Raw genomic sequence first — 26,448 nt, 5'->3', positions numbered from 1 at the left:
TGCTTGTAGCACTGCAGAGCGGAGTGCGCTGGTGCAGTCATCGAGTTGCAAACGGGGGAATCTGGCACACACTAGACAAAGCAAAAATGGTAACAGTTTGGCTCAGTGAATTAAAACACAAAGGATGGAATTCTTATGAGCTTTCCTCTTTTGGGGAGAAAAGGAAGTTTAACATTTTTCCTGCACTGATGATTATGACACAGCGGTCACGCTGCCGTTGCTGATCAACATGCTGTGACCCTTGTTAATGAGATGGCGCTTTAAAGTGATTCCATCCATGCATTTTAAAAGACATATTCCCATAGCTGTGTCATTAGCAGCACCTTAGATTATTAAAATGGAAATAATTCTACAAAGAGAACATGATTCTCATCATTTCAGTTGCTTGTTTCCTCTTCCCCCGCCTTTCCCCCCCCCCCCCACGTTTTGGAAAACAGGCTAGTTGATTTCATTTTTGGTTATGAACGATTTCTAGTGGGATTGCCTTCCTGGTGCTCATGCACTAGCGCTGTGCTGCAATACTCAGGTTACCGCGGTGTATCTAAATCCCTACACACGGCCCCAAAACCGCTTGTAAATGAGATTTTTCCAAATTCCTGGAAACACGTCAGTTGTCATTACTAGAGCCCTGCACAGATATACAATTTGTATCCGCATCCAAGCTGTGAACCACAAAAAGCAGATGCAGATAGCTGCGGCTACAAAGTGGATACACGCAGATTTGCAGGGCTCTAGTCATTACATTTTGTAACAGAGACCAGAAAAATAAGTTTTTTAACAATATCCTAGAAGTAAAAACACGAAGGGGACTCTGGCTCTCAGTGTAGCTCTGGCCCCTGAGTGCTCGTTGGCAGGAACAGAGGGCAGAATCAGATGAAATCACCAGTTTATTGGCACCAGTCCTTTAGCACATGTCATTGCTCAGTCCAAAATAGATCTGGGAAGTGGCCTGGTCAATATGCAATTTCTATACCAAACCCCACCGTGTAGAAAATGGTTTTCCAAATGGAAACTCCCATTCTGTCCTCTCTGTAAGCTCTGGCGAATGGTTCGTCCCATGGTCTGACTGACGCATTTCTGAGCTGCCTTCTGACAGAGGCCGCGTAAGGGAGAACTGGCTTAGGCCCCAGGCCTGCAAAGACTTGTGCATGTGCTTTCCTTGAAGTCTGTGCGTCGCGCCGGTGATGTCAGTGGGACACTTCACAGTTCATGTTAAGCACGTGTGTTTTTAGGATTGAGGCCCTGGCTTCTGACGTTGGCAATGTGAGTGCCCATCATCAGAGATTGCTGCTAGGATGCTTAATGGGACCATACAAGGAAGAAAAGTGTCTCTTTGTGCTTCACTTCAGCGTTTTGCAGAACACATGACTCCTTTGACCAGCTCCTGTATTTCCATTTAAAGTCAGGTCTAGGGTTTACATCACTGCCGGCACTGATCCTGTCTAGACTTCGTAAGCATCATACTGAGGTGGTAAATGATTGCCCAATGCACCAATGCTTCTCTGTCAGTTTCTGCAGAATCCCAACTGCCTGGGATGTGTCTGCCTCCCTCCTCTGGCTTTGAAAATTCCAGCCTGTGTTTTTAGCCTGTATGGCCAGGGGTGTCGCTAGAGTTCTGTAAAGTGCTACCCTCCCTCCCAGGAGCATGGGACATGCTGCCTCCATAGCATCTGCAGGCTGTGCCAGCCCAGGGGCTGAAGACCCCCATCTTGAATCCCCATGAGAAGAAGGGGTTGTGGTCTCAGTTGGTCGCTAGGCCAGCCTTTGCACACCCACACACAAACTCCTGGAGGACATACATTATATACAGTAGCCAGAGCATTTCAACCCTGATCTTTCCAAATCCTGTGTGGAGCAGAATGGATGCAGCTGACTGTTGATCTTGACGCAGCGGCTTGAGTTCTTGCAGGGCTTCCTTGAGTGTAAGAAATGCACCAGCTACTCACAGAGAGCTGCGGGGTTTCCTGGAGCAGGGCAAACACTGCAAAGTACAAACAGTTAAATGTTGCGGTAGTGTCATTTTTGCCCTGAACATTTGTGGCACATGAGATGTTGGGCAGAAAAGTGCAGTGCAACTATGGATTGTAAGTGAATATTGCAGAGGATTCAGGGACCTCACATTTCACAGCCCTTTGCACGAGCAGGAGCACCGGAAATTCGCCACTTCTTAGAAGATCAGATACACTGGGGAAAATCCCAACTTGTTCATGGGCAATTCATGAATGGAAAATGAGGTGACTTTTTGGAATAAATGATGGGTTCTGAATGAATCACTTGGCTGTTGTTTACTAATCTGTCAAGCCTTGGCTGCACTAAGGAGCGTCCTCGACTCAGCCATCGTGGGCTGGTTATGAGAGTAGTTGCACCAGTGCTTGGGGCTAGGATCAAAAAGGTATGTAGGTGTTGCAATGCCGAACGCCTAGACATCCTGCTGTCAATGGAACCCACAGCCCAGGGTTAGGTGCGCAGGCTCCCCATACAATGAATGGGGAGGGACAGGCATCTAAGAAAGGGATTCTCAGAAGCCAGCAAGCTGAATGGGGAATTGCCAAAGCTAGACCGATGTGAAATGCAAAGGAAAGGGTGGGGCTAAAGGCCTAGATTTGCAAAGGGACTGAGGTGCCTATCTCCCATTGATCGGGACCTCAGGCAGTGGATTGACAAGCTGGAGGAGGGTGCCTACTTCTGCCTGGTGTCTCTCAGTCCCTCCTCTTGAACCTATTTAACTTTGTGTAAATAATAAAATAGTCAGGGGGTGAGAGAGACACGCACACAGAGTGAGAGACCGACTCTTGCCCAGGGCTCAGGGCGCTCCCCTGGAAGGGGGGGGCGAGTTGAGGTCGAGTCCCTGCACCAAGAAACTTTTAATTCTTTATGCAAAGGGGAACAGGTTCAACAGGAGCAATTGAGAGAGACCCACCCCAGAGACGTGGGGTCAAGTCCCTGCTCTCAATCGGGCAGAGCAGGGATTCAAAGGTGTCGCTCCACACCCTCCGTAAGCACCCCCCAAACAATTCCTGACCAGCTCGGTCCTCACCACCTTTTGTGGGGCGAAGGCATGCTCAGAGCACACCTACTGACTCAGGCCTGAGAGGGAAGAGGAAACCCACCGAGGCCGTGCCATGAGTGAGGCCCCTGAGCAGATCGTTCGCTGTGGGGCGGCGTCAGGATGTAGCTGGCTTTGCTGGTGCCCGCCCACAGAAAGTGAAGCCAGTACAAGGAGGGGTAAGCCTTGACTAGCTCAGTCAGTGCAAACACTGCTCTTCGGACAGCAGGCCAGTGACAGCTGAGCCCAAGCTACTTCTGCGTATAGACAAGGCCCGAGCTGGGGAAGGGAAGGGATCACAAAAACCCGGTGCAGAATGGGGAGGAATTGTAGGGCCTAGTGCAACAGCTAGAATAATACACACACCATGGCCTGGTTGTGAAAAACCCCACACAAGCCCCCTCGAGCCCAAAGGTCTCCAGTGAGCAATGAGGCTGCTCAGTGCTTCGGGAGACCAGGCCCACCGGCAGCTATTGGCTAGGCATGCCGTGCAGCCAGCCCCACCCACCTCATAGTGCCTAGCGTCTGAGAGACTGTGCAACCAAGGAATGGTCCCTTCACGCAGCAGAGCCAGTATTCCCCAGTCACACAGAGACAAAGGGGGAAGAATGGTGCAGCTTTGTACAAGGTAGAGACAATTTATGAAGTTGTGGAGGCTTTTTGCTTGCCCTACATCTTGCTTCTCTTCTGCATTCACTTTTCCTGCTTCGCTGTTATTGCAGGATAAACTAACGCCTCTCTCCATAGCGTAGCGTCTCCACGTGTAAAATGGAGATGCTGGCACTTCCCTACTGCCCTGGGCGCTCGGTGTGGGTGTGGACTGCACCTGCTTCATGTTTGCAGAACACGTAGGCAATGGCAGGTTTCATAGCTCTTGGAAGAATTAGCATTATTATTTGATCATAAGCATGTCTGGCTGGGAGCAAGATTGAGCAGTAACCCTTTGAATCTCTTTGTTTAGTACCTTCCATTGAATGGAGAGTTCATTATGGCGCCTGGTGCAGGATTTGCAGCTTTTGATGGCAGCTGGGATCCAGGCTGTGACACAGGTATCGTGTGCCCAGTCAGCTGTCGATTAGTCTTGTAAATGCAACACAAAGACTTCTGTGTGGGCTTTAATTCTGCCAACTTGAAATACAATGAAATAAATAAGTCTTTTGTAATATCTGCCTTTCCCCCCGTGCCCTTCTCCATGGGCTAGGCTACAGGAGAAGCGTTACAGCAGTGCAGCCTCACCGATGCAGCTGTGCTGCCATAGCACATCTGGTGAAGATGCTCTATGCCAATGGGAGAAGCTCTCCCCCCCGACATAGTGCTGTCCACACCAGCCTTTTGGTCCGTGTAATTTACATCTCTCAGGAGTGGGGCTTATTCACACCCCTGAACAACATAAGTTATACCAAAGTAAGTGGTAGTGCAGACAAGGGCCATGTCAAACCTTTTTCATCAGATCACCTGCCTTCTAACAAAGGCCCCAGGAAGACTTTGACAGGAAGGCTTAAAAAAAGAGGTGGGGGGGGGATGTTGCCTGCATTTTCATCCTGTTTGTTAAACATGAGCCCCATAAATCAAAGTCCCCATTCACAACACTCTTGGACTTTTAAAATACAGGTTGGCTGTGAATATACACCTGACCCTCATTGCTCTAATGAGCTGAGCCACTCAGACTGGCGGGAAGATAGCTGTTTGTGCAAATGCATTTCAGTAGTAAAGTATCAGCTCCTCCTCCATCTCTCATCTCAAATTCACATGCCAGGTGTCTGCAGGCTGTTAAGCAGGTTCTGTTTTAGGAGTGGCTGTTAACATGTGACCGGATCCTACAGTTCTTACTCAGTTCGCACTGAGGCCAAGTCCCATATGAGTTTTTTTCATACTTAATGGCCAGAAATCACTTTCAGTCTAAAGTGTCTTTTACTTTAGAGTCAGGAAAACAATCAATGAGCCGCCATGAGAGAGCACACTGTGTCTGCACTGCGATGGGCTGTAGCGACTCTGAGACCACAATGGCCAGGGTCTCTGCCCACTGCAACTTTTCTAGACTTATGGGTGCAGTGCACAGGGACCAAAGGCAAACAGATTCAAATTACATACTCATTAACTTCACTGAGAGGTTTCTCTGTGGAAATGTAAAGGAGGGATTTCAGTTTTTGGCTCATGCAGAGCCACTACCAGCAGTCTCAAGGGTAATGTTAACAGGGCAAGTGCAGCTGCAATTTTTTAGCTTCTTGCCGCTTAATCTCCATTTTGAGCTAGCCATAAATTCTAGAGCATGGTTCCTGGATGCTGGGGCACTTCACTGAAGCTAACTGGAAATTTGGTGATAGCGTCACTTAGAATAAAATTTGTTTTTAATGCACTAAATACAAGGATCAAAACCAGACAGTAAGTAGCCCCTGCGTAATTTGTTTGGATATTAAATTCAGCTAGGGAAATGTGGGAGGCAGTTTGGGATTGTGTGGTAAGCACACTTGCCTGGTGTTACTACTAAAAATGATCAGCCTTGAAATAATTAATTTCATTTCAGTTTCTATCTTCAGATTTCAGCATTAACCCACTGAGATTAATGGGGCAGGTCACACAAGAGCTCTTGTTTCAGGCTGTCTGCAGACTCAGACAGACATTATTGCGCCTGTTGCAATCATTGAATCCTTTCAAGGTTTTCTTCACAACCTTGAAAGCTAGAAACAAAACTTAAAAAGCAAGCTGAGATTCCGAAGCACCATTCTGATACAAGAGGTGGATTCCGTGGGAAACTCTGTAGCCTTAGAATCCTGGAATACAGGAGTCCTGACTACGGACACCACCGATCTGGCTTTGCAAAGCATTGACAAGTGTCCAGGTAGTGGCTGCTGCTGTTATCCTGGGGAGGATGAGCAGAGCGTAGATTTTTAACTCCTGTTATATGCTATTAGCGCCGTCACTTTAATCCTATTTAGCTCTATGAGAGAATTGAAAGAAATATATCAGTCCAGCTCTCACCTTACCCCTTGTCTTTCTTCCCAGGTTCAGACATCACATTCATTGATGCTGAGAAGTATAAATGGCATGACCCTGCACTATGGCATGCTGCGACCTCCTTGGCGGACCTGGAACAAGGCAACTACATCTTCACCGTGGATGAAGAACGCGTCCCATGCCGATACGATGATGTTATCTTTCAGCCTGAAACCTCCTTCCGAGTAAACATCGACTCATCTGAGCGAATGATTCATCTCCGAAGCATCTCTATAATGGGACAGGTAAAGTGGAACATTTGAGAGACAAACCAAAATGCTATCACACTTCACCACCTCCACTACAGCGCCCACAAAATAGGTCATGAGAACAGAAAGTGCAGTGACACTTGCTGTGCGGGTTAGTACGACTCAGTTACAGCAGCTTGTTAAGGTTAGTGTGCCCTCTGGGCCCAGATTTCCAAAATGTTCCACAGTCCTGAGCCCAGGTTTGGCTCGTGCACGTGCAAAATATCTCACTGATGCATGCAAACGCACAAGGAGTCAGGCACTGACTGCCCCGTCTGGGGCATGCAAAAGCAATTTTCAACTCCAGTGAATTCCGTGAGACTTTCTTGACATGACAAGCCATTCAAGCGTTGTTGAAGTGTAAATAAGAGACAGACACTTTCAGGCATCTGCCAGAGAAAAATATATGGTGGTGTGTGGGGGGGAGGGCCTTCATACTGTTTTGGGGGGTTGATCTCCTCTGTCCACTTGTCTTGTTGCTGTCCATTACTGCATGCTATTTTGGAGGCTGCTAGGGTAAAATAGGGCCTGACTAGGTCTAAATCAAAAGAAGGAGAGAAGTGACAGTTCTGCTTTCAAAAGCTGTGTCCCCGAAGAACCAGGGGAAAGTGCAGGCTGAGTTCCAGTGCAAATGAAGGCTTGCAGGCTGGGAAAGCTCTGTTTGAAAGGAGTCTGGTCCTCAAATAGCTTGTTCATTTGAATCCACGGGCTTGAAATCAGGCCTAGACTTTCCAAAGTGACCCATGACTTCGGGCGCTCAACCTGAGACACATTCCAGGGGTCTGATTGTCACACAGTGCTGAGCCCCCATCCTTTGATGATCAACCCCCTTTGAGGTGCCTCCCAAAGATGCCCAGAATCATGAGACCCTTCTGAAAGTTTGGCCTCAGCTTTTCTTTTTAAATAAAAATTGTCAATGTCACAAAATGTCAAAGTAGTTTTTTGAGACTGGTCCCCTCTCCCCCTCCCAGGCTCAGCTAATTCCTTTAACCACATCAGATGGTTAAATGGGCATGAACCCCAGATCCAAAGTTGGGAGCTGTTTGGATCCAAATTTTGCAGCTGACTTCTAACTTGGTAATGGGACAAACCAAGATCCAGGGAGTTCTGACCACTGGGAATTAGGAACCAGACTTTGTACCACAGGTCCCGCTCTACTGCAGATAATCTATGTGTCTGGCTTCCATGACCGCTGTAAACAAGTGTCACAACACCGCTGGGAGTGGGGAAGAGCTCTTAGCAGACAAGGAACTGAGGCACCAGAGGCTAAGTGACTTGTCCAAGGTCATATGGGAAGTCTGTGGCAGAGCAGGGAATTGAATGCAGGTCTCCTGGGTTCTAGATGAGTGCTCTAACCACTGCACCATCCTCCCTCTCTGTGGGAGTTAAATGAGCTTCAGTGAGCTTAAATACAAAAAGGAAGCTTACAAGAAGTGGAAGCTTGGTCAGATGACTAGGTAGGAGTATAAAAATACTGCTCAAGCATGCAAGAGTGAAATCAGGAAGGCCAACGCACAACTGGAGTTGCAGCTAGCAAGGGAGGTGAAGGGTAACAAGAAGGGTTTCTACAGGTATGTTAGCAACAAGAAGGTCAGGGAAATTGTGGGCCCCTTATTGAATGGAGGAGGCAACCTAGTGACAGATGATGTGGAAAAAGCTGAAGTGTAGTCAATGCTCTTTTTGCCTCTCTCTTCACAGACTAGGTCAGCTTCCAGACCCCTGCACTGGGCAGCACAATGTGGGGAGGAGGTGAGCAGCCCTCAGTGGTGAAAGAACAGGTTCAGGACTATTTAGAAAGGCTGGACATGCACAAGTTCATGGGGCCGGATACAATGCATCTGAGTTGGCTGAGGGAGTTGGCTGATGTGATTGCAGAGCCATTGGCCATTTTCTTTGAAAACCCATGGCAATTGGGGGTGGTACCATACTATTGAAAAAAGGCAAATATAGTGCCCATCATTTAAAAAGGGAAGGAGGAGGATCCGGGGAACAGCAGCCTTACCAGAAAAATCATGAAGCAGGTCCTCAAGGAATCCATTTTGAAGAACTTGGAGGAGAGGAAGGTGATCAGGAACAGTCAGCATGGATTCACCAAGGGCAAGTCATGCCAACCAGATTGCCCTTCTATGATTAGATGACTGGCTCTATGGATGTGGGGAAAACAATGGACGTGATATACCTTGACTTTAGCAAAGCTTTTGATATGATCTCCCACAGTATTCTTGCTAGCAAGTTACAGAAGTATGGGTTGGACGATTGGATTACAAGGTGGATAGAAAGCTGGCTAGATCATCGGGCTCAACGGGTAGTGATCAATGGCTTGATGTCTAGTTGGCAGTTGGTAACAAGCGGAGTGCCCCAGGGGTCAGTCCTGGGGCCGGTTTTGTTCAACATCTTCATTAATGATCTGGAGGATGGATGGGGTGGATTGCACCCTCAGCAAGTTTGCAGATGACACTAAGGAGGAGTGGTAGATACGCTGGAGGTCACAGAGTGACCTAGACAAACTGGAGAATTGGGCCAAAAGAAATCTGATGAGGTTCAACAAGGAGAAGTGCAGAGTCCTGCATTTGGGACAGAAGAATCCCATGCACTGCTGCAGGTTGGGGACCGACTGGCTAGGCAGCAGTTCTGTAGAAAAGGACCTGGGGTTGGACTAGATGACATCCTGAGGTCCCTTCCAACCCTAATCTTCTGTGATTTTATGATTTTATGATTCTATGATGGAAAATACATGACACCCAGCTGAACTGGCCTGGAAACCATTGTCTGTGTTGTTTTGACCTGTAGTAGCTTGATCGGTGTGATCTTGAGGGCCAGGCTCTTGGGAAGAAGATACTCATTTCTCCTCGGCTACTGCCAGCTATTGTGAGCTTGCTTCTGGTTTTTTCTATTTGTTGTTTTTAAATAGCTGCTCAGGGCACTAGCGCTCGGGCGAGGCCCCTTCTAGTTACTTGTCGAAACCCAGATAAATCCGTCCATAACCAGTGCCCTCTGCTTCCCTTGCTGCTCCATTCCTAGACTCACATCTGCTCTCGCTGTGCTCTGTGGCTGTGCCGTGTCCTGTGGCTCACGCAGGTTTGCACACAGCAGGACCTCTAGCTTTGTTGGAAATAAGGATTTTATTGAGACTTCAGAGGATGATGGTGCTGGTAGAGGGAATATTCGGAGGCGATGTGCCCCTGCATTAAAGGCACAGCCTTGTAGTTCCTTTTTCCTCTTGGAAGCCCTCCACATCCCTGAGATATATGTCATGGCTGTCACCTTCCAGCCCCGGCCCAGTGCCACTCTTGAGTCGGTTGGCGAGTGCTTGCGGAGACATTCAGAGCCTGCCCTGTGTCTCTGCCCAGGAACTAAGCATAGGGCTGCTGCAGCGCTCCTGGCCCTGATGGGCTGAGGAGTTAAACGGCGGTCTCTGAAGCAGCGGGCGCTGGCTATGCCCCGAAGCAGGATACGCAGCCGGACGTCTCAGTGGTTGTTATTATTTGTGCTGTGCGAGTGCCCAGGAGCCCCTCGTCCTCACTGTACTCGGTGTTACACAGACACGTAATGAAAAGACAGTCCCTGCCCCACACAGCATGTGTCATCCGGTCCAGCACTTCCACGTGCGCTGCTCAGGGTTCTGAGTGTGGGGCTGGATCCAAACTTTCCAGCGTCAAGGGGGTTTGCATCATACCTGGGCTTTGTGTGAAGCCAGCTCTAGTCCCTGTATCCCAGAGCGCAGGGTGTGGGAAAGCTCAGGCCAGAGCCAGGGAAGCGCCGTTATAGAAATGACATAGTGGCGTTCACCTTTACTGTCCCTCAGTGACCTTCCAGCCCAAATCTTCGCAGTGTGACGGGGCCCAGCAGTCTTGTTCACTCAGAATGAGGAAGCGTCAGGCATTCAAGTTTGCAACGAGCTGCGAGGGCCTGAGAGAGGGGCTGAGAAGTTGGTCTCTCATTGGTTGGCAGCTCTGTGTGGATGGGATACCAAAGGGTGGGTTTTTTACAACAATATTCTAGATGGTCTCTTGGTTTGGCCTCGTCCGGACTGGGGGGCCACACCGTGTTGGCCAGCAGAGTCGCTGAAAGTGTTCAAACTGAGCTCACATGGAATAGCTTAACTTGGTTCCCAGCCCTGTGTTAACAGGACCCTAGACATGGACCCACCAGCCTGCTCCCACCCACACCAGTGGCAAAACTCCCATTCACGCCCAAGTCAGCAGCATCAGTATTAAAAGGAAGATTCCCTATCCCTGCTGTTGCAGCTGACAGATCTTCAGTCTGGTTCTCTGCTCCTCTAAGCAGAGCTGCAGCAGAAAGAGGGAAAAGCAGCCCAGAGAGTCTTGGTAATTCTCAGCTTAAAAAGAAAGAAACAAACAAACAAAAAACCCAACCCATGTTGCTGTTTTTTACTGGGGTTTTTTTAGTGTGGAAAAGCCTTTCAGGCCTCTTGTAGGGAGATGGGCATGACCCCATTATTTTCCCTTGCCAGCTCACCTTGAAGGGGATATCCTGAGTCCCAGTTCTTCCACCCTTGAGGGCAGGCAGGTAGTCTAAGTGACCGCTCTGTTGACAAGGCTGCAACAGTCTTGCTGCTTGCCTGCCGAGCTGCCAGATCTTGCACTCCATAGTCTCAGCCAATAAGAAATGTTGATCTATTTTTTAATCTTCCTGGGTTGGGAACTAGAAGTTCACCAGTGATGCAGCCTTAGCTGAGTACATGCAGAGCAGCTCGGCCAAGCTGCAGTTCCACGGCAATGGGACCTTCCAGGTGACGAACGCCAGGTGTCCGGACAAATCGGGCTGTGACTGTGGAAATGCTGGGGTGAGTTCTTCCACTGGAATTTAACAAACTGTTCTCGGGGATCTTTCAGCTCTGATCCATCACGACTCCTGGGTGGGCTGTTTGTGTCCCCAGGATGAAGACAGGAAGTCAGGGAACATCCCAGCACCATGCTCAGACAGGGCGGTGCAATCTCGCTGGTGTTTGCAAAACGGAACAGAAAAGTAGAGCAGGAGCAGCTCTCCCGCCAAGGGTGGGTCAGAAAAATTGACCTCCTGTTTTCATTTAAGGAACATCGACAGATCTGTGCTGCCTTGCTCGGGGATTCTGGGACTCGCTGCCCAGCGCTTGTGTGCAAGGGCCCCTTGCAGCTAGTGGGACACTGCTGTGAAATATGTGGTGAGTGCAGAATGGGGATTGATTCTTGTAAGCAGGCATGGACGGTGTGCCTGGCCTCCTGGCATAACCTTATTGTATCCATTTCCTTACCACTAGGCCTTGAATGCCCCTCTGGAGTTAAATCTTGTAGTGTGCTCTTTGGGAATGCCAAAAATGGACTGACTGCTTGTCCTGCCGTTTTACTGGTACTGGGCCTGTGGGATGGGAAGGTCAGAGCTTTTGGACAGAACCTTGGAGGCTTGAGCTTGTATTAAAAATATTAAAAATGCTGGTAACTCTGCAAGTATCAAGACTCAGGCTTAATAATTTAGGGCCTGATCTAAAGTCCAGTGAAATCAGTGGGAAACCTGTTAACTGAGTGGATTCTAAACTCCCTTTGGCTGGACTTTTTGCAGATGAGGCATCACCCATATTCTGCTCGCTGAGCCCCTCTGCTTTTTGTCTGAGAGGTTTTGATCATCCCCCCATATCAGCATGGTGGCATCTAGAGAAAGGTCTTTTACATACTATTCTATGCTACCTATCCTCCCCCAGTAGTACAGTATGTTATACTGACGAGCTCGAAACATGACAGCTTCCAATAGCACATCGGTGGGGACAGAATTTGGTTCCTCTGAGGTTTAGATTGTCCAAATTCCTGCCAGAATTTAAACCCCATGTGTTTGAGCTGCCCTTTTTTTCCTTGTTTCTGGTTTAGCCAACACTTTTTTGGCTCTAGTGGCAATGTGTGATGAGTAAGTAAAAAGGATTCATTGACTGAACAAACCCCTGAACTGTCTGATTCTGCATTCAACTTTCTTCTTGTTCCTGCACTAGGGGGCACCTCTACCTCCTGCTGAAGTGAGATTGAAAGAAACAGGAAAAGGATTTTAGAGTTAAAGCCCTGATCCCCATCCAGACAGAGCTCCTCACTGGAGCTTTATACAGGGTTCACCTGGAACAATTTGCAGGATGGGGAGCCAAGCTCACGGGTTTATTATAGGAAACAATACTCAGTGCTTCCTCTAGTGCCATCATATCTTAAACGCATGACACAAATATTAACTATTCATCAGACAGCCCCTTTGCGGTTGGTAGCTATTTATTATCCACATTTTACAGATTGGGAAACTGAGGCATGGGGGCTGACTTCAGTAGGAGCTTCGGGAGAGGGCGTTCGGTACCTCTGAAAATCAGGCTGCTTTTGCTCAGATGCTTAAACGTTTGCATTAGGGACTTGTCCAAGGAAGTCAGTGTGAAGATCTTCTAGCAATGGGTTCAGATCAACCCTGCCACCTCTTCTTACCCTGCACTATGCCTCAAATGCTTATCTCTGGAGCCTGAGTTACGCAGAGCGCTGAGTTATATTTATATCTCTCTGAATCGTTATCATCCCTTTCTGCAGTCTATCTTGGCTTTGTCCATTTTTTACAAGCCCTACTCCTGCTTTAGCCTGTCAGGGTGTCACAAGTCATCATGCTAGTTCAATCCGTTCCTGTTAGCGCAGGCCAGTAAGACTACATTCAGTGTTGCATCAGGGATGTCACTAATGGAAAATACACAAGGAAACATGCTTTCTTGTTCCAATAAATGTCATCTTTATCACCTGTTGAAAATGAAAATATACCCAGCAGATTGGCAGAATTTCTCTACGTATGGGTGCCTGTCTGCTTATCTACCTGGAAGATGAACAAGAGTTTTTCATACACAGACATAATTACTATCATGCCAAGCTCATTAGGGCTGCAGCATATGGTTTTCAAACCTGTTCATACCAGCAAAGTCTTTGAAAGCAATGAATGGAACTTCATATTTCCAGGAACTTTTACTTATGCTTTTCAAGAAAAATATTTAGATTAACTAATGTGGTGCCAATTGATTCGGGGAACTTAATTGTGCCTTTCCCTGGTGCTTTCTATCCAACGAGCTCAAAGCATTTACAAGCATTGATGAACTCTCATCATTGGCTCTTTAAGACCTAGATAAGTGTAAACAGTAGATGTGGCTTCCCCTGGGAGTGTTCTGAGAAAAGCTCCACCGATGCTGGGTTTTTTAAACCTGTGAAAAGACCAGCAATAGCAGAAGTGTTTTGTTCCAAAAGCTTTGTTCAGAAATCCCTTGCTGATAGAATTATTCTCCATTTGTGGGTGCTAGAATAAACCCAGATTACACAATGGGACTGGAGAATTGTTTGTGAATCTTGTACTGATCCAGATCTTGGGTAGACTCTGAAAACCACATTGATCCAAGCTGCTAGCCCCATAACTGCCCACCTTCAATGAGAGGCGTGCGTGCAAATGCCAAATCAGTGAACCTATGTGTGTTCCTTCTTGTCTTTCTGCCTTTGAACTACAGGAGCCACTATATCCCTGGAATACACCCCTGGTTTCGACATTACACAGTATCGGAACAGAATTCTTCACGACTTCCTGAGCCTGGTATGCTAATCTGTTTGGAAAGGCTTATTTAATACATCATTCAGATTGAAGCCAGCAAACCCACCAATCAGACACTCATCATATAATATAAAGACATTATAATAGACTGGTATGTACATGATTTCAGTGATGTCAGGCTGGGTAGTGGCTGTGTGCTGAGCCCTAGCTGATACGCTTGTATCTTGGACGTCAGGGTGGGGACCAGCTGGTTGTAGCCCTGGCTTCTGACCTCAGACAGGAACTCGGCTGCTGGATCACACAGACATGTTTTCTAAGTTCAGCTCTAGGAAGTCGCTATTTACCATCTGGCCCATTAGGGTTTCCCTAATTCCCAGTCACATTCAGCCACCCACTCTCAGGTAAGGCTATGAATAACTAGTTACAGACAGCCAGAGCGCCTGATGTGTATTCATTCAGTCACACCAGTGCCCCTATGCACTGTACACTAATAGTTAAAGGCAATGTGACCCAGGGGCTCACCCACTGGACTGGGACTCAGGAGATCTGGGTTCTGTTCTTGCTGCTGGGTGACCTTGGGCAGGTCACTTCCGTACCTCAGTTTCCCCATTTTACAAATGAGGTTAATAATACTGACCTCCTTTGTAAAGTTCTTCACAGTCTAGGGATGAAAAGCAATATGTAAGAGCTAGGTATTACTGTTAAAGCCAGCGACCTGGTTCTCCTCTCGCACCAGTAAGCCATTGGTGTGAATCCTGATTTACACTGGTGTAAGTGAGAGCAGAACCAGGAGTGTTGAGCTCCAGACTGCCCCGCTTTTCCAGTTAACAAGGCTACAGCCCCAGAACAGAACGCTGTTGAACACAGAGTCGGACAGTGCTGGGAGCAGGATCTCATACCTGCCTTGCTTTAGTTTTGTTAGTCGGGGCAGTGGCGCCCAAAGTGGGGGGGTCCTTTGAATGAGTATGTCCAGCCACTACCACAAAGAGCAGAGGGGCAAGTACTGGCAAAGGACACGTCCCACAGCAGATGTGGGGAAGGAGGTGGCCAGTGAACCAATCAGCCTCAACCCTGCAGGGCTTCCGACTGCTCCCGAACTGCAATGGGAGTTGTTCCTGTTTGTCATTCCTACTATGGTTTTGGGGTTAGAGATGTGAACTGGGGGTCCTGGGAAAGGAGAGGGTGTCGATTTCACCCCATTTTCCTTCACTCCCCACCTCCTCGCCCACATGTGCTCTCCCAACAGAGTTATCAGCACCTTAGCATTTAATGCTTGAAAGGACCATCTAGTCCAGGGGAGTCAAACTCATTTGCTATGGCGGGCCAGATTTGAATTAAATGTACTTCACGTGGGCCAGACATACCATACATCGAAATACGAGCACTTGTGGAGCGCTGTGTCTCGTGCACACAGCGCTCCACACACTGCCGCCGGAGCACACAGATCTCGCGGCAGTGCGCTACTGCGAAACCTCGCAGCGTTGTACCCTCTGACGCAGTGCGTGAGGCTGCCAGAGGCTAGACTGAAAAGGTGGGCGGGCCGTATCCGGCCCACAGAGCCGGATGTTTGACACCCCTGCTCTAGTCTGACCTGCACATCATGGGCCGCCACCACCACCACCCGGCGCCCGCACACTAAACCCAGCAACCGAAATGAGATAAACGATGAGCAGCCCACAGGAGACTAGGCAGGGCTGAGGTGCACCAGTGCCTGAGGCCAGTGCCATGACAAGGAAATGATTACGTGAGATACACCCAGAGCATCCTGCCATGTGACTCGCACCCCGGGCTGCAGAGGAAGGCGAAAAAACCCCCAAGGTCTCTTTCTATCTGACCTGGGGGAAATCCCTTCCCAATCCCAGACATGGCGATCAGTTAGACCCTGAGCCCTTGAGGGAAGCAATGCTCGGTGCTGCCTCAGGGCACCGGCCCACCCCGTCCAGTGTCCACCTTCAGCCATGGCCATGCCTGATGCTTCAGAGGAAGGCGATTTAAAAACCCCAATAACGCAGAGTGCGGGAGGGGGAGGGGAAGAATCCCTTCCTGACGCCTGCAGGTGGCCAGGTCAAACCCCGAGGCATGCACCTGAGGACACAGCTCTTCTCTAAGCCCGAGCTGGTGGGGTGGCTAATGAGTGACATGGAGCAGTCGCTCTTCTTGAGGGATGACAGTGCTGCAGCAGCAGGAAGAACCCAGGGCTGGCGTCACAGCCATGCCGGGGCCCCGTGCAGAGCAGCTTTAAACCTGGTGGAGACTACCCAAGGGCATATGGGTGGCATATCAGTTCCTATGTCATCTTGCTCCCTACTCCATCCCACCACTGAGGGCATGGCTGGAACAAAAGGTGCCTGAACAAGACGTTGATGCATCTGGCTGATCCCTGCCTCCCAGAACGGTTCCTGGGGTCGGTGGGAACCTGGGCAAAAACCAGAGCAGTTTTCAGGCTGCTCTAGCTTATGATGGGGACTAGTTTGGTCCCTGGCAGCCATAAGGTCTGGGGGCACAAAGACGGCTGGGCCAGAGAGCCCGACCCGAAGTAACGCTGCAGAGAAAGCAGTGCTGGGGCCCCACGCTGCGTGACAGACAGACTCGCTCAGGCGTCACAGTGCTCTTCATAGCTCTCAGCTGCCAGGCCAACCACCTGGCTCCGCTCCGTCACGCTGCGTCCTCACTCCTGACTGGCCGGGTGAGATGCCAGGCTGGGGTCACTGCAGCAGCGAGGCCACGTGCACTAGGGCGTGGTGCCCTCTGCACTGCCACCTGGAAGACATGGGCTGGAGAGATCCCCCCTCAGTGGACCCCGTGGGCTAAATTCTGCTCAGGGGCAGGGTGTGCTTCCGGAGTAACTCCACTGACGTCAAGGGAGTTACTCTGGATCTCCCCTGCTATCATCAAGATCAGAATATAGCCTCATGTAGCAATAGCTGGAGAATCTGGTTCTTCCATTCTTACAAACTTTAATGCAGTGTTTAACGGGTGCATTACATTCACTGCATCGTTATACAGAGGCCAAATGGAGATAACTGACTGATACCGTCCCCAGAGCATGTAATAGGAGCCCCGACCCAGCTCCAAAAGGGAGCAGTATTCCTACAGGCGTAATTTACCCTGTGTATTTTGAAGTATCATTGGGCAACCGTGTCGGCTGTTTACAGCCCTGCATGGCAAGAAGACATAAATGTGTCCTTGTGAAAACACAGCGGTGATGTGATTCACAGCAACACTCGCTCTTCGATGACATTAACATGAAGCGTTATAGACAGCACTTACTTATTTTAGTGTCCATCACAGCTCCAGCTAGAAACGTACCCTATAATCGCTGCCTGCTGACCTCATGTGTTTTACGTGTCTTGCTTTCTTCAAAAAGCCAAAATATGCAGGTGTTCAGATGGCTATATCCAAGGTGCATAAACCTCAGTCTGTCCTGGGAATTGTACCACGGGGCTCAGTTCCAGTCATCCAGATTGTGCTAATTGATGATAAGACCGAGTCACAGACAGGGACGAATGCCGAACTGCTGGCTGAGGACATCATGCGTGACATAGCAGAGCACGGTAACTGTTCCCTTTCACGGCTGGACGATACTTTCCCATTCACCGGTGATGCTTTCTAAGGGGTTAATGGGAATCTCAGAAAATCAAGTGCCAGTTTCTTTAACAAAGGATGTATTGACAATGCCTGGGTGCCTGTACATAGCACTTTGGCCATGTTTACACTCTGAGACCTATAGCAGCATATCTCCGGTGGTGTAGCGATGCTGGCATAACCCCGGAGTGCAGACGCAGCGTACACTGATGGAAGGGGTTTTCTGTCACTGTAGGAACTTCACCCGCCCGCCCCCTTCTGCCAGCAACCCCACCCACACTCCACCCCTCAGCCCACTCGCCACCATGTCCCTTCCCCCCCCCCAATCGCTTGGTCCCCCCCGTCTCCCAGGCAGCAACAGCAATCAATGGTGGGGGAGGGAGATGTGGCCTGGGGCAGAGCTGGGATGGATTGTGGGCGGGGGCCACACACAAAAGAGGTGAAATGGGGAGCTAACCTCCCCGAGGGGAAGCCTTCACCCTGCCACCCATGTCCCGGACCCCTTTTAAAATCGCCGGGTCCACATAAAATCATCAGGCCCCTGGGCAATTGCTCCCTTTGCCTCCCCTCCCCCTTCGGCAGCTATGCCTGACCGTAGCTATGCCAACTTACATTTTAAGTGTAGCTCTGACCTCACTGTTTATAGCACATTTCAGTTTCTAAGTGTTTCACAGTCCCTCTGAATTAATCAGTGCTCGTATAGTAGAACTCTTGCAAATCTAGCCTACCTGCTCCCTAAGAGCTTGTCTACACATAAGGTCAATGTTTACCAGTGCGACTTTGTATGTGGATACTTAAAACTGCTTATATTGGTTTAGTTTGTGCTTGTGAATTTACATCAGTGTCCACACACAGTGTTGTACCAGTTTAACTAAATAGGTATAAAATCACACCTATAAACTTTGGTCTTGTCTACACACAAAAGTTGTACCACTTGAACTAGATCAGTATAGTGGTACAGCTAAAGTGATATAACCCCCAGTGTGGATGAAATTATATTGGGATCAAGGTGCTTATGCGTGTGCAGTTTATTCCCATATGGGAAGAGGACTAAAGTTATACTGGTGTGAGGCATCTTTACACTCTGTAACTATGTCTAGCCTAGGGGCTGTACAGGCATAATTATGTAGGTAAAAAATCCCATCTCTAACCAAAATAGTTATGCCAGGCCCAAAGCTGTCTGAGGACCAGCCTTTCCGTGTAGGCTAGGCTTACATTTGCAGGAAGAAAGAAACTGCCTCTAGTCCATGTCCCTGGTCTCCATCCTGGCGTGGAAATGAAGGGAATGGGGTGCCTGAATATAGGACTCTACCGTTCTCCACACAGCCTGCCCAGTCTTGTCTCCACCTCAGAAAGGAGGAACAAGCAAAAGGAACAAAGTTTCCACGTAAAGTTTTTCACTCTTGCAAAAGGCATTTTCCTGGGCTCCTCATCTCCCAGAACAACACCTTTGATTGGCCTGAGTAGAGAGTTAATCGAAACGTGTCGCTGGTCCCATAAGAGGCATCACATTATCTACCTGGTTCACTTTTTCTGATCCAAACCTTCCTGCCTAGAATACGAGCCACGCATGCTAGAGCGGTGCGGAGCATTCAGAAACAAAACCTGGAATCTCAGCAAGGTTCATGGGCCGGGAACTTGAGCAAGACCCTTGAGTGAATTTCATCTGATGGTGCCAAATCAGCCCCTCAGAACCGAGTTCCCCCTGAAATGTGCCACGCTGATGTAGCACTTGGGTCCGATAGCGTGGCTCGAGCCCATCTCTAGTGGGAACCATGGTCAAAATTAGGAGCCTAAAGTCAGACTCTTAAATCCACATTCAGGGCTTGTCTGCCCCACGCATGTTTGGCCAGCGTAGCTATACCAGCATGGCTAACCCAGCAGAGCCCCCTAGTGGAGACGCCGTGTAAGCTGACAGAATTCAGGAGTTCTGCGGGCACAGCCAAACCCCCTCCCCAAATGACATGAACTAAGTTGAAAGAAGCACTCTTGTATCCGTGTAGTGGTGCCTACACCAGGGATTTTCTCTGGCACAGCTCTGTTATCTAGGGGTGTGTGGTTTTCTCTATAGCTATGCTGGCAAAACGTTGTAGTGTAGACTAAGCTTCTAACACAGTGGTCCCCAAACTGTAGGATGCACCTGAACACCCTGGGGAGGGTGGCAGGGCCCAGGATAGCCCCCATGGGGGGGAGGGGGAAGGGAGTGCTATGCTCTGGTCCCACACCCCCAACTCCCCTGGCTCTGCCCCAGGCCCTAGCTGTGGCTCTGCCCCTGCTTTCAGCCCCCAGCCCCCTACTCTTAACTCCCACTCTCAGCCGCCAGCCCCTGGTCTCTGTCTGCAGACCATCTCTTGTCCGCCAGCCACTGGCCTCGCTTTCGGCTGCAGCTCCATTCCTGGCTGGGGGTAGGGGGCTGTGGACACATTTTATTACTGGCAAAGGGGTCGGGAAGGGAGGGGACGAGAGGAAAGTTTGGGGACCACTGCTCTCATTAATGATGTGGAGGATGGGGTAGAGTGCACCCTCAGCGAGTTTGCAGATGACACTAAGCTCGGGGGCGTGGTAGGTACGCTGGAAGAGAGGGATAGGATACAGCATGACCTAGACAAATTGGAGGATTGGGCCAAAAGAAATCTGATGAGATTCAACAAGGACAAGTGCAGAGTCCTGCACTTAGGATGGAAGAATCCCATGCACTGCTACAGACTGGGGACTGACGGGTTAGGCAGCAGTTCTGCAGAAAAGGACCTGGGCGTTACAGTGGACAAGAAGCTAGGTATGAGTCAACAGTGTGCCCTTATTGCTGAGAAGGCTAACGGCATATTGAGCTGTATTAGTAGGAGCACTGCCAGCAGATCGAGGGAAGTGATTATTCCCCTCTATTTGGCATCATTTGGAATATTGTGTCCAGTTTTGGGTCCCTCACTACAGAAAGGATGTGGACAAATTGGAAAGAGTCCAGTGGAGGGCAAAGAAAATGATTAGGGGGCTGGAACACATGCCTTATGAAGAAAGGCTGAGGCCTGTTTAGTCTGCAGATGAGAAGAATGAGGGGGAATTTGATAGCAGCCTTTAACTGCCTGAAAGGGAGTTCCAGAGAGGATGGAGCTAGGCTGTTCTCAGTGGTAGTAGATGACAGAACAAGGAACAATGGTCTCAAGTTGCAGAGGGGGGAGGTCTAGGTTGGACATTAAGAAAACGTTTTCTACTAGGAGACTGGTGAAGCACTGGAATGGGTTACCTAGGGAGGTGGTGGAATCTCCATCTTTAGAGGTTTTTAAGGTGCAGCTTGACAAAGCCCTGGCTGGGATGATTTAGTTGAGGTTGGTCCTGCTTTGAGCAGGGGGTTGGACTAGATGACCTCCTGAGGTCCCTTCCAACTCTAACCTTCTATGATTCGATGATTGTAATGCATAAGTAAATGACCTGATTTTCAAAAGTGCCGAGCACCTTGGGAAGTCAATGAGAGCTGTTGGCTGTTCAGCATTTTGGAAAGTCTAGGCCCCTGTGAAAGGCAGAGGTTTTGACTGTCTCACTTGGATTTATCTTTAACCTGAATTGCCAAGTGAATCTTTGTGCGTGAGAACTTGTGCTAACCCGAACTGAAGAGATGCTTCTCGCAAACCCCTGTAAACTGAAACCACTGACTGCCCACAGTCCCACTGCGTGCTGTTTAATCAGACCCATGGTTTGGGAAATGCTAATGCCACCGTGAGTTGCAGCGAACACTTTTCCAGGCACCCTGCCTGATATGTCCGTACCAGTTCAGTACCGGGATTGCAGTTGTGTGTCAGGGGAGTTGTATTGTGGAACCCTGTACTGAAAAATCTTCTTACCTACTTTGCAGGTGACTCCTTTGGCATTGTGAGCGGTACAGTGCAAGTAGCCACTGGCAGGTATTCTAGCGGACAAGGAGACACCACTGCTGGTGGCACCATTGCTGGGACGATTATTGGTCTTCTTCTTGGTCTCCTGTTGGTTGGCACAATGCTGTTTCTCTATAGGAAGGGGATGATAAGGTAGGGATGGAGGCTTTCACACCCATTACAGTGACAACCACTAAAGAATCTTGTTTAACAACGGGGACTAAAAAATGAACTCTGAGGTCTTCTGTCGTTCACTGATTCATGAAACAAGGAAGCCAGTTATTGGTCCAGACCCTACCCAGCATTAAAGCAACTTTATGCTGTTCCACCAGTGTCAAGCTGCCCCCTCCCCACCAACTATCCTTGCAGAATGGGCAGGTCCTCGGGTGACAAAGAACTGTGAGAGCAGCTTCTATGCCAGGCCCCATCCCTGCAGCCGGGGAAAGGTCGTGGCTGGCATCTTTGACTGTGTGTGGTTGTTGGAAGCTCTTGAGGCTGCTCTGACTTGCACTAAGGAACTGGTAGGTGCACAGTGGCCCCAGGATCAGAGAAGTTCTTTGGTGGCTTACAGGCCCATTAGTGGCCCCTCCAGTTGCAGCTCACAAGCCCTCAGCTGTCGTGCTGTTCTCATGTTTGAGTTGAATGCCATTCAGTTGAGTAGCTTACTGCTCCTAACTGCCACGTTGCAGCCCTGCATCTGCCTGCAGAACGGAAATTGCCTGGCTGGTGCCCATTTGGAGATAGTGATGCATTGCAACGATTCCAAACATCGGTTTGCCAACCTTGTATTCCTGAGAGCGAATTACGGCCTGGAGAGAGCCCAGAGCAGCCCATTGGCTCGAGCTGCTTTGTTTATTAACCGCCATGCAGCTAGCACTGCCTGTGTACTCAGGTGTGACAGATGAAGACTAAGCCAGAGCAGGGCTCAGCCTGGCATTCCTTCTGCCCCCAAATTCCTCTGGAGGCCAAAGAGACCCGGGCCTGAGCAGGGGCCACAGGTCTGGGCCCTCACTTCTTTTGGGGGGCTGCAGGTCTGAGCCTGTTGCAATGTCTTCGGGCTTGTCTATAAGCGAGACGAGAAGAAGGAAAAAGGGGGAATGATGAAGGAAAGGGGAGAAAAATGGGAGTGGCGGGGGAAGGGTCCAGCCCAAGGTTTCAGCGTGATCAGATGGGCCATATGAGCCCGTTCTGCAGGTGTTTGTCCCACATGTCAAATTGCCATGGCGAAGGGCCACCAAACAGCCTGGTCTAATGCCTAAAAAGCTTTGCCAGCATAACCACATAAGGGGTGTGGTTTGCTGTGGACAGAGTTATGCTAGTAAAAGCCCCAGTATAGACACAGTTATATCAGTGCAAGGTGCAGTACAACTTGGGCCAGGTCTACACTACAGACGCCTGCCCACGGTGTTCCCTTGGTCAGGGGGTGAAGAGGTGTGATTTTTGACCAACACAGCTGTGCTGACAATAGCCCGTAATGTAGACACAGCTATTTTGGCAAAACTGTGCTTTTACTGGTATAACTTGTTTCGCTGCGGGGGGTGGGGAGGGAGGACTGGGTTTACTCCAGTGGTACAAAGCACGGCTTTGCTAGCCCAGCACCGTCCACACTAGGCATGCTTCGCTGGTATAGCATCCCAGGATCCCTATCCCCGATAATGCAAATAGTAATATTCCAGTACAGCACGCCGAAGTGCAGCCATAGCCTTACTTTGCTTCGCCAGATTGGAATGAGCTGTGCCAGTGTAGCTGCTTCCACACTAGGGGGATAGCGTTGCTCTAACTGTGATGGCATAGTTAAAGCGACAGAAACTTTGAAATGTAGACAAGGCCGGATGTTCCGGATGCAATCCCATGTCCAGGCTGCTGTTGCATACCAAAGGGCTCCGCCACAGCTGGCTGGGTCCAGCAGGATAGAAATCCAAGGCCTTGTACTCAGGCTGCTTCTGCTTTTTCCAATGCATTCATGTTGTGTTTTTCAACAACCAGCCCAGTTCTGAGGCACCACTGGTTTTTCTTGCCTCTTGACAAGCGCCGAGATGATTAGCTAGCGTTCCCTAGCAATAAATAGTAGCTTTATTTCAGTTCTAAATAAAACCCCAAATGCCATAATCATTGCTAGACTATTCCTCTCCCCGTGCTGTTAGTGTGGGAGCCGGGCCGTTGTTTGACGTGAGTTTTCACTGCTTTGGGAGAACAGTTTATGAAACAATAGGAGACTCTCGGCTCTTCCTGCCCAGCTGCAGGTTGTGAGGTCCAGCTCAGGCACAAATACCGGTTCAGCACTTGCGTCTTTGCTGTTGGACACCAGGTATTTTCTATAAAGGAGGGTCCTCTAGAAAACCTGGAAATGGTTGGGCCAGTGAGGACGTGTGAGAGCTGTAGAGCACACTGACCGTGCTCCAGGTCTTCCTGAGCAGAGGGTACCACATGCTACTGGAACAGCCCTTCCTCCGAGGGCCCACGGTTTTAAATTGAAAACTACAGTCCCTGAAGAGCACTCGCCCGCTGACACTTACCTGAAACATTCCCCGACCTGTAGCATGACGGAAAGCCATCGCACTAGGGGAGGCTGGTTCGCCAGTTGCCTTCAATACTGAAAGGATGCGCATCTGTGAGCCTAAAATGTCTTTCCCCTCAGATTACCATCCGGGCACTTGGCAGGCCTGTGGAACAGAAAGGAGGACCAGGATGCTGTTGCAGGACCAAGTGACAAAGGATTTGACAATCCTATATTTGACCCACCAACCAACAGAGCTGTGAGTGCCCTCACTTTCTCTTTTTCCACAGCTGGCTCAACGCATAACCCAGCAGGCCTTTTGCACACGGAATTGTCATTGCAAACAATGGGCTGGTGGGATGACAGGGTATTGGATGGAATATCTGACCTGGGCGGGGGGTGTCTGCTCGATGGAGCTAGATGGCTAGATGGCTGGCTGGGCTGAGCCAGTCTGGCCATTCCCATGTGAAATAGGCAGCTTGCTGCGCTATCATGCACAGTCCTACGTCACATAGGATTCACTTCATCTGAGAGAGCTCCAGGTTTTTTTTCCCACTGCTCGCCTCAAACATTTCCTCTCTTTCTGTTGTAGGAGTCACATGGTGCTTGCTCTGGCGTGGAGGCACTGAAGGGGATGACTAGTAAAGACAGTGGGATTTATTTTGTTAACCCTTTATATGATGAAATGGAGATCATTGTTTAATAGCAGAGTCCTGGGGTGTCTGAGCCAAATGTGAGGTTGGAATATAATTTCATTCAGGCGAAACGTTTACCCATCGTACAGCTATAGTTATCCAAGTATAACCCTCTATGGGAACATTTTTATTCTGAAATAAGAGTGGCTTTTAGGCCATGTCACACTAACACTTATGCCGGCAAAACTTATGTCGCCCAGGGATGTGAAAAAACACACCAGAGTGACATAAATTTTGCCAGCATAAGTGGCAGTGTGCACAGCACTATGTCGGCGGGAGAGTTTTTATTATGTCGACAGGAGAGCTCTCTCCCATTGGCATCAAGCAGCTACACAAGCACTCTTACAGTGGCACAGCTGTAAACTCACTAGTGTAAACATGGCTTTATTTGGTTAATCTAAATCTCTTCCCACACGATGTAAGTTAAACCAGAAAGTCACTCTGATACCATACTGTGTGTGTCCACATGCAGGGGTATACTATATCTGTTTAAATTCACACCTTTGCATGTACCAAAAAAACTTCACCATGTAGACACGGCCTAACTAAAATCCCCCTGCATCACCATCTGTGTATAATTTCTTCATTTCCTGTCCTAAACTATTATTTAGTGTTATTGCTAGAGCTGCTGCGTTCCACCCCAAAGGTGGCTGCATTTCAGCTGTAGGTGAAGTGATATAATTTGCATATCCATTTTCCTGTCAATAAAAGGAGCGATATTCATTCGTTAGCTGATGTTCCCGATGCCTTAATAGAATAAACAGTGTTTATACAGTTATTGTCATTTGTGTGCAGTAGTTGTTCTTCCCCTCCCCCCCTAAAGATATTCAGTTAATTAACAATAGTTTATCCCCATTTTTTCCAAGGGGAAGCTGAGGCATAGAGAGATTAAAGGCTTGATCCAGCACTTTTCACATGAAATTATCCAGTGATTTGTGTGTGTAGAGAAATAGTCCTGGTAGCAAAATATTTCAGAGTCCTCTTTTGTTTCCCTGACTGCTTTTATCATTTAGAATATCTGAATGCAGATTCCCCCAGCTTATTTCACAAGATGGAATCCTAAGCAAGTATTTATCTTCCTTTGCCTTTTATTGAAATGGCTGCACTGCTCCAATTTCTCCTTCCAGCCCATCCAAGTTTGACATTCGTTATGAGAATTTCTTGGATCCACCTTGGAATTTTTCATGTTGCTTCCTGAAGTCAGAGTTTAAATATTTTGGCAGGAAAACAAAAGGGGAGGGGCATGATTTTTGCATCCCTTACATTCCAGGACCACCTTAAAATGTCCACACTAGCTCCATTGAGAAGCCCTGCATAAGATGTTTTAAATGGCTTTCTTTTCTGTCTGAGAGACAAGGCGGGTGAGGTAATAGCTTTTATTGGACCTACCTCTCTTGGTGAGAGAGACAAGCTGTCAAACTACACAGAGCTCTTCCTCAGGTGTGGGAAAAGTATTAAGAGCGTCACAGCTAAAAACAAGATCAAACATATTTTAGCATAAATAGCCAGCATATATTCTAAGGGACCCTCATGCTAAACTATCTGTTTGAGCTTGTGTTTAGCTGTGACACTCGGAATGCCTTTCCCAGACTTAAGAAGAGCTCTGTGTGGCTCCAAAGCGTCTCACTCACCAACAGAAGTTTGTCCAACGAAAGTTATTACTTCACCCACCTTGTCTCTCTACTTTCCTGGGAACGATCCAGCTGCACTGTCCCATATTACTTTCTGCATTACATTTTGGGGAGTAGTTAAGTGCTAAATTAAGAGTTGGACTAAGAGGCACAACCTTTCCACAGCTCCTTAGGACATGTCAGCAGGAACGATATTGGAAGTATGTAGCCTCACTGATTTTAAGGCCAAAAGGGACTATGATGATTATCTAGTCTAACCTTTTGCATAACACAGGCCAGACCTCTCAAATACCCAAAGCTTCCCAAAAAGTCATGCTGCAGTTCTCCTCCCATATTGGGAATTCATT

General features: G+C 48.8%; 1 protein-coding gene across 3 annotated transcripts in view; it reads left to right on the top strand.

Annotated features, from left to right (window-relative positions):
• Positions 1–25,240, top strand: part of AMN (amnion associated transmembrane protein) — a 57,444-nt gene extending 32,204 nt beyond the window's left edge. For all 3 annotated transcript variants that reach the window (XM_067555023.1, XM_067555022.1, XM_067555021.1), the window contains 9 exons: positions 4,008–4,095; positions 6,050–6,285; positions 10,958–11,095; positions 11,344–11,452; positions 13,787–13,869; positions 17,195–17,381; positions 21,260–21,431; positions 23,917–24,034; positions 24,368–25,240. In XM_067555023.1, coding sequence (XP_067411124.1) covers positions 4,008–4,095; positions 6,050–6,285; positions 10,958–11,095; positions 11,344–11,452; positions 13,787–13,869; positions 17,195–17,381; positions 21,260–21,431; positions 23,917–24,034; positions 24,368–24,478 — 1,242 coding nt within the window. In that variant the 3' untranslated portion in view covers positions 24,479–25,240. The remainder of the gene's footprint in view (positions 1–4,007; positions 4,096–6,049; positions 6,286–10,957; positions 11,096–11,343; positions 11,453–13,786; positions 13,870–17,194; positions 17,382–21,259; positions 21,432–23,916; positions 24,035–24,367) is intronic.
• The last annotated feature ends 1,208 nt before the right edge of the window (positions 25,241–26,448 follow it).

Source organism: Emydura macquarii, unplaced genomic scaffold (genome assembly GCF_026122565.2).
Source record: "Emydura macquarii macquarii isolate MOO-44397 ecotype Brisbane River unplaced genomic scaffold, CSIRO-AGI_Emac_v2 contig_1551, whole genome shotgun sequence".
NCBI classification, from domain to species: Eukaryota; Metazoa; Chordata; order Testudines; family Chelidae; genus Emydura; species Emydura macquarii.
The sequence above is the reverse complement of the archived record's forward strand: the minus strand, read 5'-3'. Positions and strand labels throughout refer to the sequence as shown.